Raw genomic sequence first — 19,400 nt, 5'->3', positions numbered from 1 at the left:
GTCATTAACGCAAATGACTCTGGCCGAACCATCATCTACCCCCAGTAAGTTCACGCCGTACTTCTATGTTCAAACTTAGAGAAAATTCCTTACTTACGAAGCACTCGTAACTAGTGTCCGCCCATATGTTACACGAGAAACATGATTGCGGGTGTTTCGTGAATACGATTCCAGAGACCTGTATCCTGGGTGTATGTTACTTACAAACGAATGTGACTCCGATACCGTCTTCGGCCTCCATGTCGCAATACGCGCGAAACGGTTCAAATCCCGTGGGTCCGTCGGGATCGATCGTTACCCAGTTGCTTTCCCGAAGTCCTCTTTGCCGTAGTTCCGTACAACTCCGAACTAGGATTTGGAATGAAGATAATTACAATGTACACTTCAAGAACAGATTGAAATTTGGCTCCATTCTGCGAACTTACCCGGATCACATGATAAATCATTGCAGATTTCGGTTTGTGTTGCATTTCCCACACAAGGAAGGGTTAACTCTTCTCCATGGGTCGTCAGGTTGCATTCTCGAACTCGATTCCGGATACCACCCATACACGTGGCGCTACAGTCATCCCATGTCGCCCACTGAAGCCACGATCCAGGTCCTAGAGAATTAGATTTTGTGATTTGCATTTCAACGAAAACTATCTATCGGTATCTATCCTTTTACAGGTGGCTGACCAAAATTGTTAGTACGTAGACATCAAAAGCAGCAAAGTGTGAGCTTGAATATGAGATTTGCAAGAGTGTTTAAGCAATAAAAGCGCGATTGGAATCATCTAAAATGTATGTAGACAAATATGAAAAAGGATTTAATTTTCTCTAGTCTATTCCCATATCGTCGAAACCGAGCATTCATCTTTACTTGGACACATCCGTGTGTTACATTCTTGTTGGGCGATGTCGAGGCCAGTGCAGTTTTCCCCGCCATATAAAGGCGGCGAGCAATCTCGATATCTGAAACTCGCTCCACCGCCGCACGATTTCGAACATTGCGACCAATTTCCCCAATTCGACCAATATCCGTCGACTAAAAGAACGATTAAGTGGAGAGAGAGAATTAGAATCAGGAGAATGACTACGCGATTTGAGCATTTGGTGAGGACAGATCACCTGGACAAGGACGTGTGTTACAAGCTTTGAGCTGTTGTCCATCACCGCTACAGTTTTGTCCACCATAACGCGGAGGGATACAATTTCTCGTTCTAAAGGTCGTTCCATTTCCACACGACCGGCTGCAGGTTAACCAGTTAGACCAGGTATTCCACTGACCATCGACTGAAAAATATCAATCAAAACGATACATACCCTCGCACCGATCATCGAAGACAATTTTGAACTCGAACATTAATTCGACTTGATTTTTATCAAAATACTGACTCGGACAAGAATGCTCGTTGCATAACTCGGTATTAGTTTCAACACCTTCGCAAGGTTTTCCACCATGAAGAGGTGGAACACAGCGCCTGCTGCGAGTACGATTACCAGTTCCACATTCCAGTGAACAGTTCGACCAAACCGACCACATCTCCCACACACCATCAACTTCATGAAATTGAAAAGTTAGTCCGTAATAGCGAGATTCATAGAAATTGATCTTTTAGATTGTCTCTGAAATAAGCCACGCTTACCAGGACAGGGATGTTCATTACATGATTCACTTTCAGTAGATATTCCGTTACATGATCGACCGCCATGTTGAGGTGGCACACACTGTCGAATTCTACTACGAATACCAGAACCACATGGCAAAGTGCAGTTCGCCCATACCGACCAGCTTCGCCATTTACCATCAACTTCATTCGTAAAAACAAATCGACTACAGGTACTTTCGAAAATTTAGGGATTTCGTATCAAATTTTTACAAAGGCATGTACGTGGCCGTATATAGCCGAATGGACCTTCCCGAAGGTACCACTACCACTTACCTGGACAAGGATGCGTATTGCAAGGTTCGATTTCAGTGGTTACGCCCTCGCATTCGGATCCGCCGTGCTGTGGACCGAAACAGCTTCTAGCGCGTTTACGCTGTCCGGTTCCACATGATGATGAACAGTCAGACCACGATATCCAATTGTCCCAAAAACCATCGACTACAAAATTGGAAAATGAAATCGGGTTTTTAATGCCCCTTTTATTGAATAGTAGAAAATATCTAGAGATCGCAACGACACCGAGTGCTACGATACATGCCGAACATGCAAAAAGCAAGGATTTCGTTTCATTTCTAAAAAGGATACACTCTCGTATGAATGAATACGTGATTATTCACTGAAATGGTTTCCCTGTGTCAAGAAATATCTGAATGATAGAAAAATACAATAGATTTATTGTAGATTAACTGAATTCAATCTTGCATACGAACCCTTCATTCATAATGTGTCGATTTCTTGCGCGACTTTCAAAATTAAATGTTTGATTCCACTTACGATATGCAAAGAATTCTGTATAACAACGATAAGTTCAATAGATAGTTCACGTATGTAAATCCACCTGTAGTTATCAGCAATGCTCTAAGCGAATTGACCGGTTTTAATTTTTATTGACGCGATGAATTTATCTCGGCATTAATAACCAAACAATGCGACATTAACCAATAACCGAACGAGTTCATAATTTCCCAAACGGCCGGATAACAGCTAAATTCGTGACTAGATTAAACTCGATTGAATAATTTATACCGTACGCGGTAAATAGCGTCCTCGACAACAGCTTTCTCCCTTCTCACGAATACCGCAAGTTTGTTTTCATTAAAAAAGACGTCCGATTCGAAAACTAAGAGCACGTAACCCACGCGATGCAAAGGTGCAAAATATTGAAGGTGTTGGTTGGGATAGTTGTAACCGTTTTAAACGGACGATGCCATATCTATGAGTAACGAGTTGGTCATTAAATGGCCCTTTTAAACTTGTAACACGTTTTTCTAAAAAGTTATACGTTCTACATCAGTGAATTAATCTTTAATCAGTGCAACCCTACCGTGAACCCGCGCTAGATTTATTGGGTGTTCACAGATACGTCAACCAATTTAATCAATGCCGTAGTTATGAACCTTTCGAGAGGAGGTTTATTAATCATTCAGATGAACTGAGTATTGTACAGGTGGTAAGACCGAGCTTTCAGTAATAATTTGGTCAAATGATTTCTCCAAGATAGAGACTGAAAGATAAGAGGTATAGAATTATGTTGATTCATCTACCTGGGAAATTAATAAATTAAGATCGTTTTAAAGACTTTACTCTGGATAAAGATGGAGACTTACGTCAAGCCTTTCGACGGTCACTGTCTGATATATAAGAAGTATATATCCTGTAACCTTTTCTGTAACTATATACAGCAAATAACAGACAAAAGAAACGGGTCTTTTTGTTAGATATGCCTGGGAGGTGGGAGTGAACCCTCTTCTTCGTTTTTCACTCCCACCTCCCTGGTAGTATATACGTATGCTTCTTCCAGTTTTCTCATGACGGAGCCCCGGAGTGTGTCTTATGCTAAATCATGCTAGTTCCGTAAATGTGTTATCCTGTCTATTTTGAATTGTAATTTTCTACTCTGTAAAATTAATTGTCCTTTTTTTCCTTTATCGCATTATATACTTGTATGTTTCACTGTGAAACTTTTAAGTTGTATTAAAGTATTGAATTGAATTGAATATATCCACAATGACCAAAACAACGGTCACTGATTTTTTACACGTTATACAATCTTTAATATGGCGCTGATCAATGAATACCAATTAACATTATTTCCACTTAAAATTCAAACGATGTCATTCACCCAGTCCTGGGGCATGGGCCATATGTTTCTACGCAAGGCTTGTAGCCTAAATCACCTGTTGTAACATCTGAAACTATGGCTCTTGGTGAAGGGATGTCATTGTAATGTTTTTTTGAGTCCATCGCCCCGTGATCACATCATTTGATTAAATGGATTTCGCAAATTCCAATGCCCTCAAGATGCCCACGTGTGATGACTGATCAGGTTGGAGAAGTTGTTGACGCCGAGTCAGAGAGATACTCCTCTTTTACAGATCAAACATAAGAAACAGACCGAATCCTAGCGCAAGAATATAATGATTTATTGAAAAGGAGTTTAAACCACAAAATAATATCAACATGAATTTGTTGAGAGTTTTATGATTCTAGGTTCGCCTGAATTTAGCACCAGTGTATCACCGCAATAATAATGCCTAAAAAGTAAGAAAATCAAAATATTACTTACAAAATTGACTCATTATCTTGAAAATATAATAAACAGATATTTACTCGTTTCCTGTGACGCCAGATTTTAGGATGAGTGATTCTATTTCTAACTGATCAGCTCCGCTTCCCCAAAATATACCTTCCCGTTTGACATAAGTTAGTTCGATGCTTTTGGGATGTCCGATATCATTCCTCACAACAACCACCCAGGCTGCGTATTTACCCGCTTCGTACTCATAATCTTCACTGAAACCAAGAATGGCGATGAATTACCGATGTATTATGTAGGCCTACAAGTTCTGCTTCAAACATGTTCCCAATGTCAGTGTCCTTATCAGAACGCTCCTGCAATGCGTGATCAATTTGGACAGTCGCATTCTTGATTGTAGCACAAGATGGCGGCGATCCAGAACCACGACGTTGTAAATCTCCCACATTTCAAGCGAAATTATACGTCATTTGAGAGGATTTTACTAGCATCTTAGTGTAAGTATGGGCTGTAAAACGAATCGTTTTATAGTCTATGGTGTAAGTCAGTAGAAGACTTTTCTCTGGTTCAGTTGCGCCGGCTTTGACGCTGTAATCCAATTGGAACTGTTAATCATCAATAATTGTGGGTTGTTTATGTGAACACTCTCGTAATATCGTATCAAATGTTTACGTAGATTTGTATAAGTATTTGTCATCAGACATACTTGAAGATCTTTTTCTCTACCGACGTGGAGTCGCTTCCGTACAAGCGAGCATTGATGTAACCTTTAGCATCGTCGTTCATAGGTAATAGTTTGAGGCTGTGATGGTATCCTAAACGAAGACAGAAGATGAACAAGACAAAAGTGAAACAGTCCATAAAACTTGATAATTAAATTTTTTAAAACTTTTTCTTATATTTCATCATGTTTTCATGTTTTAGGTTTTGATAGATTCTGCTTACCACAATACGGTGGACTTTTATTCGTGTCAATATAGAATTTCCCGCGTATCGGAGGCTTGTGCAAATGATAACCCATACGAATGCATCCTTCTTCTGGACATCTCATACATCGTCCGCATATAAAAGTATCCTAAAGTAAGAAACACGTCAGTATGATATACATATTGACAATGCGAGAGAGTTATATTATATTGGGCTACGTCAAGCCCGTAGCGAATGTTTATGTGGGGCCGGGATGGGTTCGCTTTTGATTTTGTTGGAATTGAATTTGGAACCCTCCTCCCGAACGATTTTGAAAATCCAATGCTCATTGCCTTTGAGCGTTTTACGATTTCCGTTGATATGCCTTAATAAATGAACAAAATTACTATACACAAGTATAATGTTTTGATGGTTGTCAGTGTAATAACAGGAACACACTCGCGTACTTACCATATCTTTACATGGAAAAGCGATGAATGGACATTTCGTATAGATAGACTCAATGAATATTTCATGTGATCTACTATGGCTACACGACAGTATTTTTGTAGCGGCTGGAAATTGGAAAAAGGAAGCATTTACCTAATTTCGCAATAGACGAATAACTGATTGTAGATGAATTGCATCATTTAGATTTTTAAAAGTTACCTGACACTAAACCTTTAGCTAAGTTCTTCACCGTTTCAACAAGACCTTCGCATCCTGGTTGTACTATTCCGCCATTTACGTAGAAGTCTACGTGACCAGACACCTCGTAATCACCGTAACCTCCTTCCAGAAACGGTCGGGCGTTCGTGTGTATTACGTCGACAAATTTGGCATCTGACGCATCTAATCGAACTGCCTTATCGTGATCACCGTAAAGGGGGTCCGCCAAATCAAGACCTTTACAAAATACGTTTATACGCGTTAGATGTCTATAGCTAATTTGAAGTCGACTGTCGTTGATAAATTCAGATTTACCTGAAATTCTACCAATTGATGCATTTAACGCTGCGCCTATGTAACCAGCTACGTGCGCCCCGATGCTGTGGCCAATAAGATGCACCTCGCTCATTCGGGCTCCTAACGATCGCATCTGGTCCAATAAAACGCGTGTTTGTCTCGCCACCAAGCGGCTGTTTGCGACAGCTTGTACGTAGTGAGGAAAAGCCGCACCTTGGCCCCAATCTACGACAACGACGTTCATGGGTTCCTGTGAAAATAATCACGAAGATCATAGCAATTGATGTCAATATACCGATGATTGACAGTGTTCTCCGCTTGCTGAGAATTATACCTTTTTATGGACATTGAAACAATTCATTGCCACCTGTTCAGGGAATGGGTAATTGCTATCAACCGGTTCATTTGAGACCGTCCAGACTATAGTGTACTATGTGTCTGTACCATCGGGCCTGTAGCAGCGATGTTACTGTACTATGAGAGCCAACACATTCCCTCATCATCTCTTGGAGGACGAATGCATTGGCCGAATAAATCTGTCCAACAATGCGGGACCTGCGGGAGAGCCTCAAAATGGCGTCTGGTAACTGGAAACTTCCCTATTAAAATCGTTTGTCGTTACTTACCAAATTGAGAAGTGCTATGACTATCTCTGTCACCCAACTCGTTTTACCATCGTTATTGAAACCGTGAATGATGAATTTCGTCGGTGTCGACGGATCAAAAAACGACTGTTCCAGTGTTTCCTGACGCGTATAGTCGAGTAGTTGTGGCGACGCTGAGTGACGAGTGAACAGATAGAACACTGTACCAACCTCTGATGGCTCATCTGGTAAAACAAGCGCCGCATTGTCGAATGGATGTTCATTGTTGAAACAACCGAGTCCGTCAAAACAAACCTCATTCTCCGTAAACCACGCTAAAACAATTTCTAAATATCATTCAAATTCAGATAAAATCAAACAAATAATAAAGAATAGACTTACATCGGTTTTCGGGAAAGAGAACGCAAATTACAAGTATCGCGAGTCGGTGTAACATATCTACCACTTGCTATAATGACTACACCTGAAATCAAGCTTGCATTTTTATCGCAAATACCTTTTGTCAATACTCGCTCACAGCTATTGCTATTTATCACTGAGAACACATGTCGTACTCTCATTAGTCAAATCATTTCTAATTTTCAATTGATTCATGGAAAAAGCTTTTTAAATGTTTAACGAATCGCGATAAGTGACCTCTTTAGATTCTGACTATCATATTTCTAACAAGAAAAAGAATATTGATATTGATATTGCCTAAGAAGCGGTATGTATCGTGAAGAACCCATCGGTGAAAGTAATAAAACCGTATTCAGTTAATCTTTACCGCACATGTATAATTCCAACATTGACATCAACGTGGATGCAAAGAACACCTCTCCAATCTCCTGTTTCTAGAGATGGATGTATGCATATGAAGACCAGTTGTTGAAGCCAATTAGTTCAATGATCACCTTCGAAATAATCATCGTTGATTTGTATGTTTGTTGACGATCCATAAATTATCCGCAAGACAATCTTACAATTCGCTAATTTCATAAAAGCTAAGTTTATAATAACAGATACGAATACGGATATTTACCGATACTGAAAATTGTATGAAATAACGTAAGATCCGTTTTTCTTGTTTTCGGAGAGAAATAAACGATTATTACATAATGGTTTCGAGTATTTCTTTTCACATAAGGTTCCTAATGAGTAAATTGTTGAGTAGATACTTCACATTTGATGCAATTTACCGAGTTACGATATTGCGGAACTCAGTTCAAGGACGTACGTCGTATAGAAATTGCTTACAGCTCCGCGGTTCATACGTTATTTATAATATTCAGCGATATGTCAATATCGAAGTTAATGTCTGTTTTGTATTCAACATTCTAAACAACTGATTTATTCGATTGGTAACTTTGTGAAATAAGTACTGAGATTTTTATCCAATTATATATAAGCAATTAGATTTTTTCCGCCGACATTCCGCGAGCAGACTATTCCATTTTGTCCCCGGACTCGCAGTCAGTAACTCTGGATTTATATGAATTCCCTCTCTTTATATACACTGCATTGCGCAAACGCAATAACTATCAACATAAGTGCGTATATGCTATTAGATTATTTACAAACGGCGATTTATAACTGATGGATTTTGGCTCTTGGCACAATTTCATTTATTTCTTGTGACGGACTTCATGACTTTCGTGTGAGGTGTTGAGTCTGGTTCAGCAACCGCTGGTGGCAATAGATACACTGTTTGTATCAGTTGATCATTTCATAAGCAAAAAGGTGCCGAAGCAACATCGTTGTAACCACTTTTAACGAAAATATACCGAGGACACGTAGACATAGGAAAACGTCGGAGATTTATATCGCACGGGTGAAGTTCGTAGGTGTATTAAATCTTTACGCGGAGCCACCGGCATCATGACCAAAAAGGACGACGCAGCAGAGAATACGAAATACCACTTGACTGTCTTAGACGATAGTAACCACTTGAAACCGAACGTGCATAACGATCGAGATCATCATTATCCGAAACCAAAATTGACAATAAAACCGGTGACGTGGAGGGATGCATTCTACGATTTTACACAGAATACGACCTTTCATGGTATCAGATACGTCAGTGCCGAAGATTCGGTCGTTCTGAGAAGGTACGTAAATATATTTAGATATCATGGACACAGAATAGCACGATCAGTCTTAGACCATCTTCGTTTTATAGCGAGACCAGTCAAGACCACTTTTGGACTCACGACTGTGCAAATGGGCCCTTGGTTTTGTCCTGTATGACACCAGGTTGATGACACGCATGATCTTCGCCCATATCGAAAACCTACTGTTGATTAAATGAACGGCTTTCTTCGCTTGAATGAAAATGTACATGAATATTTATGTTTTGAATCAAATTGATTTTTAATATTATAGAATAAAAACGAAAGTATAATGTTTCTAAGTCGGGTTTATACGGAAGCGTCCTGGGGACATAATACTGTTTTTTAAATTTTTTTGCCGATTGATAAAATCATAAAATTAAAAATCGAATTTTTATTTAATTTTATGATTTTATGAAGTAATTATGTCCTCGGGACGCTTCCGTTAGGTTTATGACCCGAAATTTTATGTCGCGTGGCGAAATCATTTCGCATCCGGGAAAATAGATAATAATTCCTTTCAAAGTTGATGAAACGTATATTTTACGACCGTTAACAGTGCGTTTAAAGTAAATTCATATGTAATGGTCACGATATTACACACAAGGGCCCTGATCATCGTGTGCGATGAAGTCATTATTTGATTTGCCTCGAAGGCAATCCTAACTAAGTCATCAATGACGCCAATGCTATTTTTCAAAGTCGGGTTTCAAATATACTGAATATGTTCATCTTGATCAGAATGTGCTGTTTAGTCTTTGGAAAACCTGGTTCGATTTTTCTGTCGCTCTTATTTCTAACTTAATTTCCGAGGTCGTTTTATCACCCGATTTGTTCTGAAAATAAGATTATGCTCGGTGTGACCTTGGTCATATTGCTTTTTACGCTTTTTTATGTCCGAAAAAAAGTGATTTATTAAACATGAAGAAATGCATCATCGTTACACGGAATATTCGCAATTCGGTGGTTTTTACTAATCAACTATGATTTACGAAAGGCAGCGAATAACTCAATTGTTTCTGTACTTAATTCCCTTGCGACTGTTGTACAAAAGTTCCTAAATGGTCACTGAGCTTTTTCTGAATTCAATTATATGCTACCGAAAAATTGTGGATATATCAGAAAATTGCGCAATAAAAGGTACTTTGTTATCTGTAATAGATCTCAGTAGTTTGCATTTCGGTAATTAATTTTTGTAAATGGACTTTGTAAGCATATCATATTGTTAATCTAATATGCGTTAAGTATGCATGCATAAATAGAGCAGGAAAGAAGCCGTTTTTTTCTTAAAAAGTTGGATATTGGAAATGTATGTCGTTCCGCGTAAATCATATATATTTTTTTTCTACGGAACAAAATCAGGTTAGCATCGAATTATCTATAGCTGTGGGAAATCGGTATATATATAGTTTATTAAATTGTCATCTCTACAAGTAAAGCCAGGCTATAAAAGGCTTACAAGACACAATCTTTCATACAAATATAACATATTCATGGCATGTTACCGTTACGTCGTAAGGACATCCTTTCAACATAATGCCAACATATTTAACTATTTTACAATTTGAAAGAATTTGAGTTACTACCTCGGTACTTGACAGGGATGTTATATCAACAGTTAGTACATCTTCAGTTTTGTTGTATAGGTCTTTTCTTAAATCATGATACGCGTTGCATTCACAAAGGAAACGTAATTCGGATTCTACTTCATTTTTATTACACATACAACAAACACGCATTGCTACGTCGAGTAGTTTCGAATCTCTTGTACATTTTTCAAATGGTTCAGGCGTATAGCTTTATATCATCGATAATCGTTATTTCTTTCAAACAGAATTGCCAACTTGATGTAACTTTCGAGTTAAATTATTCATGCCACAAACAATTAAATGAAAAACTGACCAATTCGACTGTAATTAAAAATTCTATCGTAATTTCTGATTGACAGAACTTCTAGACTACTTAAGCAATTCATAAATGACTACGTTACGTAGCTTTATTCGTTGTTCATTTGTTTCAGATTAGCCTGGTTTTTCGTCATTAGTTTATGCACTGCAGTGATGACCAGGCAGATTGTAGATCGAATCATCTATTATTACGGTTATCCAGTCACCGTCAACGTGGAGATCAACTTTAATGAAACTCTCACTTTTCCGTCAGTGGTTCTTTGTAACATGAACTGGTTTAGGTTAGTCGGATTACAACAGTTTCTACATGGAAGTGTTTGTCTATATACATACTACGTACGCTCATATACAATATGATATATATACGGGGGAAACCTGCTACAATCTCTTTTCAAATCATATATCATGCCCAGAAATTGTTCTCATTGTGTTCTGAGCATTCTCTTAAATTTCTGAGATCGCGACATCGGAACATGCTTTAGTTGTAAAATGAAAATGAATTATTATCATCTTTTACTAAATTACTATTACTATTATTATTACTTTAATTCCTACGATGAATGTATGGATCTATTTGAAGAGTAACTGAAGCTACTCGATTGGGACTCTATCCATTACTGGACGATATGCACAACAGAGAGGGCGGAGACGGCTGGAAGTTGAATCTAACGATGTACAACGCTGAAAATCTCAACTCACAAGAACTACTCGCTAAAACATCGCATAGAAAAGAGGACATGATTGTATGGTAAGATTTGAATTTATTTCTGCATCGAATTGTCAAAATGCCGATTCATATTTCCACGAATAAATGAATAAACATGATTCACAACTCTATTCTTTCATGAATTGTAAGACGTATAGTGACTGATAAGGGCCATGAAATATTTTCTTGACACATAATTAAAATAAATTCCATCAAAATATGTTCGCAAGTGAAAATAATTCCGCAATGAGAAATAAATCGTAATAGAAATATATCAGTGCCTGAAAAATAATCGCCTTCGTACGGGAGCGTCCGGTGGACATGAGAAAAAAAGTGTTTTTCTGATTTCGCCCTCATGCACTGCCCTCGCGTTGTCATATTTTGTTATGTCAACCTCCCACTCGAGACAAGGGTCGTCGAAAATATCTGGTTAATTAGCGAGGTAGACATTTGAAGCGTTCGTGACGGGTGAAATCTACCAGCAGATATCAAGTAGAACAATTTGTTTGAATTCGAATTTATAAAATAAATACAACATCGTTATCAGCAGTTATTTTTCAACTATCGCTATGGATAACTAGAACCAGTCGTATCGCTTTTAAGCTTCAATACGTCGCAGATCCACTAGAATTGCGACTCAATTATTCAAGACAAACATCACTATTAACAGGTTTATATCGCTACAATAAAAGTACAACACTATTAGCACCATTAAGTTGGAAAAAGGAATACCGACGTTAAAAATGGCGAAGTGTTAAAGTACATTCGCACAAAATTCTAATTCATGCAATTATGTTACCAGTAAAATCTGCAAAGCGATTTTCGAATGATTTTCGAATCGATTTTGTATAAAGCGATTGTTCGGTTTATAATTACGATGCTTATTTTGTTGAAGGTGTCGTTGGAATGACGGTCGCTGCGATTCGGATGATTTCGTTCCGATTTTCACGGATTTTGGCCCCTGTTATGCGTTCAATCATGGTGCGAAACCTCCAATCAGATCCTCAGAAACTGGTAAGTTGCTTAGCCAGTCCCATATTGGACCCAGTAGCGGATCCAGGGGGCTTCGAGGGGTGCGAACACAATGTCGAGCTTTGCCCGTACCCTTTTTAAAAAAATCTACTTGAAAGTTGATAAAGATGTCAATTCATTTGTTTCTATTTTGCATTACATGTATTACAAGTTATTTTTTGTGTCATATCAGTGAAATGTTAAACTTCATTATCCTATCACTTGAAAGCAAGTCCTTTTCTTCTCAGTCTTGGTTTAGAACTTAGCATCAATGTCATGTTTTTCAAATCAGCTTTTATGCCTCCAAAAACCACCAGAATGGCCCAAAATTATCCAAAGATTTTCTGGTGGAGGTTCCCCAACCCAGACCCCTTCAATGGCTTCGCGCTTGCGAGGCATGGATACGAAAGCCCATACTATTGAGTGCCCTTATATTTTTGGAAAACCCTTGAGATCGTTGGATCCGGCCCTGTCCCTCTCTGAGTCTATCTTGCCCTGGATTCCAAAAGCCCTATTAATAAAAACTTATTAATGACTGTGAACTATCGTATGTTTTATCTTCATTTCGTTTTCTAGGTTCAGAGAACGGTCTACGACTGATAATGAACGTGGAGCAATACGAATACATGAGAGGACCCCATGATTCGGCAGGAATCAAAATGTTACTGTACGAACATAACGAAGTTCCACTCGTGCACGACTTGGGACAAGCTCTATCAACTGGAACGCATACGTATGCTGGAATCAAAGTTACCGTGGTAAGACTGATGGAGCATAGCACATAGACGAGCTTCTAAGTTTATCAAACTTCTACAATGTCGAATACAAATCCAAGTTATAAGCTTTGAAATAAAACAGCCCGATGGCGCCGAATCATTTTTTTGCATATGAAGCAACAAATTGATTTTAATGGCCGTTGTATAAAGGGCTAATTAATGGCAGTTGTCAGGCGATATCTATTTGGAAAACATGTTCTGATATACGTTATGCACGTTTTTTTGAAAATATCTAGAAATGTCGTTTATTTTTATGCAAACAGTTGTTTGTTCGTTTGCAGATGAAGAACTTGCCAAAACCGCACGGAAATTGCACAGAAGGCAATCCAACTCACTATTACGAAACATACTCGCAAGTCGGGTGCCGAATGTCGTGCAAAACAAACTTTTATGAGACCATGTGTGGTTGCCGATTAGCGTACATGCCTTCTAAAAATGGTACTTTGTTCAAATGAAATTGATAACGAGTAAGACGGTTGTTAAAGCTATATATAGAGCCTGACGAGAACATTAATCGCTCATTTTGTAGGTAATCCACCAGTTTGCACCATATCACAAGAAAGTTGCATAAAGGAAAATAAAAGTAGGTATCGGACGCTAGAAATATATAGGCTATAATTATGCATGGATGACCTCTTTAAAGTGTTTTTGCATCCCCTACATTTTGTAACCTGTCGTATTATCGGAAACGTTTGTTCTCAACAGTGTATTATCGGCGATATATGGCGCATATGTGTAAATGTGATCTTCCATGTACCAGCACGATATACGAACCGAATTTTTCCTACTCGACCACGTCTTATCTCGACGTTGACACGGTTAAGTCAATGCTCAACAGTTCGGCACTTCTTGAACGCTACATAAAAGCTCGAGACACTAAGGCGGCTGTTGTGAACAAATACTTCAACGAGAATTCGGAAAATATCGCCCGGATACTGCGAGCAGCGCGGGAAGTAGAAGAACTCCTGGTAAAGATAAACAGCACCGTCATCAAATACACAGATCACGTCGATGATACGTTCGATGAACTGATATCCGCGTGGAGGAAGAAGAAACGAGTTTCGTCGTTACAGCAACATGTCTGCCTGAAGAATTTCTATCGCGGTGTTATGGCTATGGACGAAGCGACCTGGAGTGAAGTACCGCGTGGATATTTCACATTCGTTCATACTTACGAACAGTATTTGAACCGTTTAGTCTTCGCCGTTAACGACGATCCCATCCAACGTCAAATGCTGTATTTGACCATGTTCGAAGCGATCAAAGCGCGTAAGGGCCTAGCGCTGTTAGCCCTGGAGAACTGTACGCAGGCGTTTGCGTCTTACAACCGCGGTCAAGCTATATTCAACTATCCGTACAAGAGTTTCACTGAATTAGACGCTCGAATCATCGCGCCTATACAACTTCTTCAAGACGCAGTTACGCGAACGCCGAATGTGAAAAGGTACATTCAAAGCGCCGCCGATCACTTGAAACGTATCGACAAAGTTTGCGATAATATGACCGATTATCTGAGACATGTTTACGATAAAGGGTTTCAATCGTCGTTCAAAATGCGCGCGATCATCGACGAATTTTTGTCGGCGATTCGCGGTTTTTACCGAGATCGCGATTTCATGTTGTCGGACGTGTATTCGTACCCGGAACGCGTGCTCGCCGATCGCATCGAACGATTCGACGACTTGAAATCTTCGGTCTCCGAAACCTACTCAGAAATGAAAATAAATCTAAACAGTCTTCGTAAGGGCGTCAAATGGATGATCACAAATCTGTGGCCGCAATTCCTGGAAACTAGTAATTTGTTGCACGATTATTTGGCGAATCAAACTATCGGATGGACGAGTATTTCTAGACAGACGACTGCGCCACGAATGGAAGACATCCTCGCTGGTATCAGCACGTACTTTGACGAGGTGCGCACGAGAACGCAGTCATTGAAGGTAATCGAAACCGTACGACGACTTTCAGTATTCAGAAGCATCGCGAAAAAAGAAGTTGGCGAATCATAGTTGTAGTTTATTTTGCATAATCCGTTTGTTACAAAGATTGTGGATACATGATATCATGTAATCACTTACACTTCTATGATAATAGTTAGAAAACACAGCAACCAGAGTAAAAATATTATTGTGCAATAGGAAATTAGGAAAAAACATGTAAGCATTAAATAGTCCAAATCCCTCGTCCCTTCACTCTTATATACACGCCCATGGAAAACCCTGGAAAAGCGAGTAGCACGTAAAGGGTATCAATTGGTGTTGTTTGAATTGTGGATGTTTCAACTTTTCACTGGTAATGCCCGTCGTGTTAAAATTTAACACGAACATTTAATGGTCAAGTTTCTTTAATGATAGGACAATTGGGTGAAAATGCGGCGCCAATCCCTCGATATCTGGAAGTTCATACTGACTGATGAGGACAGTCAGCCCTATTACCGGCTACACAGCGATACTCTGGTCAGTCGCAACATCAGTTGGGCGCAAACCAATTATACAGAGTTCAAGAAGGGTGTCATCGCCGCAATGGTCGAATCGGGATTCAACTTGGTCGATCCTGTATCGGGTCTAGACATAGAATTAACTGAATCCCTGCAGCGTCTCATGAGTCAGCAGAGACAATATCTAGCCGATAATAAGATCGGTACTAAGTTTTACAGGTAAATTATTGGCGGATTGGGCCACGAGTTTATGAATGCTTGTATGTTAATCGAAAACCAAAGCAAGCGCGGTTGTTTTTCAACAAATTCAGCCGATCAGACCAACACATCATATGCATCGTTCGTAATACGTTTCAAATTCGATTCGAATTCAAACTTCATTCAGCACATAAACATCGGACCTAGTCCGTAAACTAATGCAGGTATAATATATTGAAGTCGTTACATGATGTGACCTTCATCACGCATCTACGTACACATAATTGGAATAACCCCTCAAATAATCACGCACATGTCTATGTTTCTCACCCCAAGTAAATAGTAAAAGTAGAGTAATTTTTTGCTCTTTGACTCTTTTTTTATTTTCTACTTGTAACATTGCTACGAATAGATAAATATACATGAGTATATACGTATATTTATATTTCAGAGAGAACTTCCTTCAAATCGACATATTTTATCGCAAACTGAACTACGAATTGGTCGAACAACAGATCGCTTACGATATATTCGCGTTACTTTGTGAGTAGCAAAAACACGATCATTAGTTAACGACCGAGATCGAAACAAAAGCCAATTATTGTTTGATGTCTTTGTGTCGTGCTTACAGGTGATATAGGTGGTGCCATGGGTTTATTTATCGGAGCCAGTGTTCTGACGGTGTTCGAAGTGTTGGATCTGCTCGGATATCAGTCGTGTCGTAAAAGGAAAATTGTCGACCCCGATGAAGAGGAGAAGAGAAGCTACATCTAATTTGACCTTCCGAAAGAGTCTGTTTCGTGTTCGACAGTATACGGGTCCATATCTACCTACGTTCTAAAGTTCCGTCACTAAAAGTTGCCTCCTTAATGTCTATAGTCTTAAGATGTGTACATCTAATATCTGTATATGTTTTTTATATGTGTATTATTGTCATGTGTTGTGTGGCCATTTATTATCATACTCGTAAATTGTCTCTTTTTACATCGTTTAGGAAGATGGATGTATAATCATTCTGTAGTGTGATCCAACATAGAAAATCAACCTAAAACTTTTTCAGCACATCTCACTCGGTAAATGAAAAGATAGTTGATATTTGTAAAAAAAAACCTGATTTTCGAGGTAACCTATCAATCGGGATTGATCATAGAATTTAATAAGAAACAATGAAAGTTACAATACGAGCCAAGTCTGTCGTCTATATCATTTATGCGTTGTTTCTTTAATTGTACGATATGTAACCTATGGAATTTGACGTTGAAATAAAATTTGGATGTACTTAAAATGTGATTTTCTTCCCTCTACCCAATTTATGGACCGTGTGAGAGGTGCTTTACAAGCCGGCCGCATCAAACCCAGTTCGGAAATCAATCCCGACATACGATGATATAACACTATAAACGCAAGTGAAATGGCAACGCAACCCTTCCAATATAATATTCATAGCTCATTAACAATCTGATAATCGGATCTAGGAATTGATTTCTGCGGGAAATACAATTCAAATGGAGACAATGTTGTACTCGGGTTGATGATTACATGTGTCTCTGACAGACGGATTTCATTTACTATAATTCAGGGCGAGTTTTATAGGCCAGTGTCACATTTAAACCCGAAAGTTTAATTCAGCAGCAATCAGTCATGTTCGCTATAATACCACATATGGACAGATTCAGATACGACCGTTCCTATAAAATGGACACGCTCTCGACGTAGCCTACATTTCCCCCCAAGTACAATATCATGGGAAATGTATCTACTCTTATCCACCCGTATCGGGTATATATATTTGGCCTGGATTTTTTATTGCAGATTTTGATATGAAATCTCATCGGTAATAAACTTGTAGTTTATAGGGATGATATCTGTTTTTAGAAAACTGTGTTAATTGCGAAATATCTTCTCTTGATTTCTGAAAACCAGATCATCACAAAATATCGTTCGGTTCTTTATTTTTCTAACGCGTCAACAATATGAGAGCCGTTTTAACTGTTTCGTTGTTCGTCTTGACAGATGGAATTCAATATGATCGAAAGCATTAAGTATATAATTAGCGTATGTATCGTAGAAGTAGCTAACGATATTATACGTTTTAAACGGATCACTATGCTGAAATGAGAACGCTGTTAGTTGATCGTATACTCCTCAGGGAAATATTGCTTCCCATGATTTGAGACGAGTTGTCGATAATCCTGTCGCCAAATTGAGCAGCTCGTCGCACTGTAGCAAATTGCTTTATTCGGCCGGAGAGCGGCTTTTTTCATCGGGGGGCATTAAATGATATATGTTTATTAAGACTAGTAGATAGTTTCGAGTCATAAAAGCGAGATCTAAAGGCGTCAGTTTAATTTCGACCGTTTTATCGCGTTACGAGGTTTTCGAACCGATAAATTCAAATTTTGCGTCGATGTAACAATTTTCACTAATTCATTTTCTTTTCGAGTTCTCAATCGAATCCAGAGACAGATTTTGCCAAATTAAATAGTAAGCGTTCGCTGACCCGGAAACAACTGTGCCGATCGAGACGGCGATTGATGACAATCGGCAGTTGTACAGTCTTATTTAAGCCACTGGGACAGGAATAGTATCTCCGAGGAGAAACAGTCGCAATTTATAAGCCGGTCGATATGATAATAATCAATGTTTGTTTCTGAATACGAGAAGGGATGCGAGTAGTTTACGATGAATTATGAATAAAAGGACACGTACAATATCGCTGTATTATTCCGTCCTGTGACGTATGTTGTATACAATTAATCCCGTGTCATAATTCTTCACTGTCCGGTAATTCGCGAGTTTGACAGTTTTATGTCGTCAGAATAATGTTGTACTGTTAAGTTATCTGCGCGATAACGAACGCTTCGACGACAACTTCGTAAATCCCAAGGTTAATGCAATGTTTACATCAATATTAAGTGAGTAATGATTGTTGGTTGTTAATTATAGTCGAAAAGGAAAGTTATTCGCTTGGAATAATCAGCCATGTTCTTCTAGAACAACTATGGTGGCTGATCGGGACATACGGATATGTTTTTCATCCTCCACAAAAAACAAATTTTCCCGCGCAAAAACAAATTATTTCGTTTTTGCGCGCTAAGATTTGTGCGAGGTAACAAAAACAATTAAATAGATCCCCTTTTCAGCATCAGGGCCATTCTGAATCAGTGTCGGTGATTACTGGGTTTGAACCCAGGACATCCCTGTAAATCTTCTATTCAGCATCAGGGCCATTCTGAATCAGTGTCGGTGATTACTGGGTTCGAACCCAGGACATCCCTGTACATCTTCTATTCAGCATCAGGACCACTCTGAATCAGCGTCAGTTATTACTGGATTCGAACCCGGGACACCTCTGTACAGTGTAGGGATCAACTCATCTCGCAGTATACTATGAACCTCTATTAGATTAGTTTATTTCTAACACATCTTCTGTTTGTAAAATAAAACTGTATCAATCTGCTGTCTATAATATTCATCTTTAAATAAGATTGTAATCCAGCAGGTCTGGGGTAAGGTGACAAACACTACAGTAAACCGGCTCACCCTTACTGGGACGAACTGAGACCAAGATTGGCACGAATTGAAGTGAAAGTTTACTGAAGTTATCTCTCAT

General features: G+C 38.9%; 3 protein-coding genes across 3 annotated transcripts; 1 reads left to right on the top strand and 2 right to left on the bottom strand.

Moving 5' to 3' along the window:
- Positions 1-824: 824 nt before the first annotated feature.
- On the bottom strand, positions 825-2,369 carry LOC141907208 (adhesion G protein-coupled receptor B3-like). The gene is made up of 5 exons (XM_074796789.1): positions 2,363-2,369; positions 1,926-2,090; positions 1,629-1,793; positions 1,111-1,275; positions 825-1,027 (listed from the first exon to the last, which is right to left on the bottom strand). The coding sequence occupies exons 1-5, from the start codon at positions 2,367-2,369 to the stop codon at positions 825-827; spliced, it is 705 nt and encodes a 234-aa protein (XP_074652890.1).
- A 1,714-nt stretch (positions 2,370-4,083) lies between these two features.
- On the bottom strand, positions 4,084-7,101 carry LOC141907207 (pancreatic lipase-related protein 2-like). The gene is made up of 9 exons (XM_074796787.1): positions 7,047-7,101; positions 6,687-6,979; positions 6,079-6,310; positions 5,764-6,000; positions 5,566-5,669; positions 5,134-5,263; positions 4,895-5,003; positions 4,263-4,445; positions 4,084-4,186 (listed from the first exon to the last, which is right to left on the bottom strand). The coding sequence occupies exons 1-9, from the start codon at positions 7,099-7,101 to the stop codon at positions 4,108-4,110; spliced, it is 1,422 nt and encodes a 473-aa protein (XP_074652888.1). The 3' UTR covers positions 4,084-4,107.
- A 1,421-nt stretch (positions 7,102-8,522) lies between these two features.
- On the top strand, positions 8,523-16,947 carry LOC141907205 (degenerin-like protein del-10). The gene is made up of 11 exons (XM_074796785.1): positions 8,523-8,752; positions 10,773-10,940; positions 11,240-11,407; positions 12,261-12,379; positions 12,953-13,134; positions 13,434-13,590; positions 13,682-13,735; positions 13,858-15,092; positions 15,507-15,808; positions 16,239-16,330; positions 16,419-16,947. The coding sequence occupies exons 1-11, from the start codon at positions 8,523-8,525 to the stop codon at positions 16,559-16,561; spliced, it is 2,850 nt and encodes a 949-aa protein (XP_074652886.1). The 3' UTR covers positions 16,562-16,947.
- The last annotated feature ends 2,453 nt before the right edge of the window (positions 16,948-19,400 follow it).

Source organism: Tubulanus polymorphus, chromosome 6 (assembly GCF_964204645.1).
Source record: "Tubulanus polymorphus chromosome 6, tnTubPoly1.2, whole genome shotgun sequence".
NCBI lineage: Eukaryota > Metazoa > Nemertea > Palaeonemertea > Tubulaniformes > Tubulanidae > Tubulanus > Tubulanus polymorphus.
The sequence above is the reverse complement of the archived record's forward strand: the minus strand, read 5'-3'. Positions and strand labels throughout refer to the sequence as shown.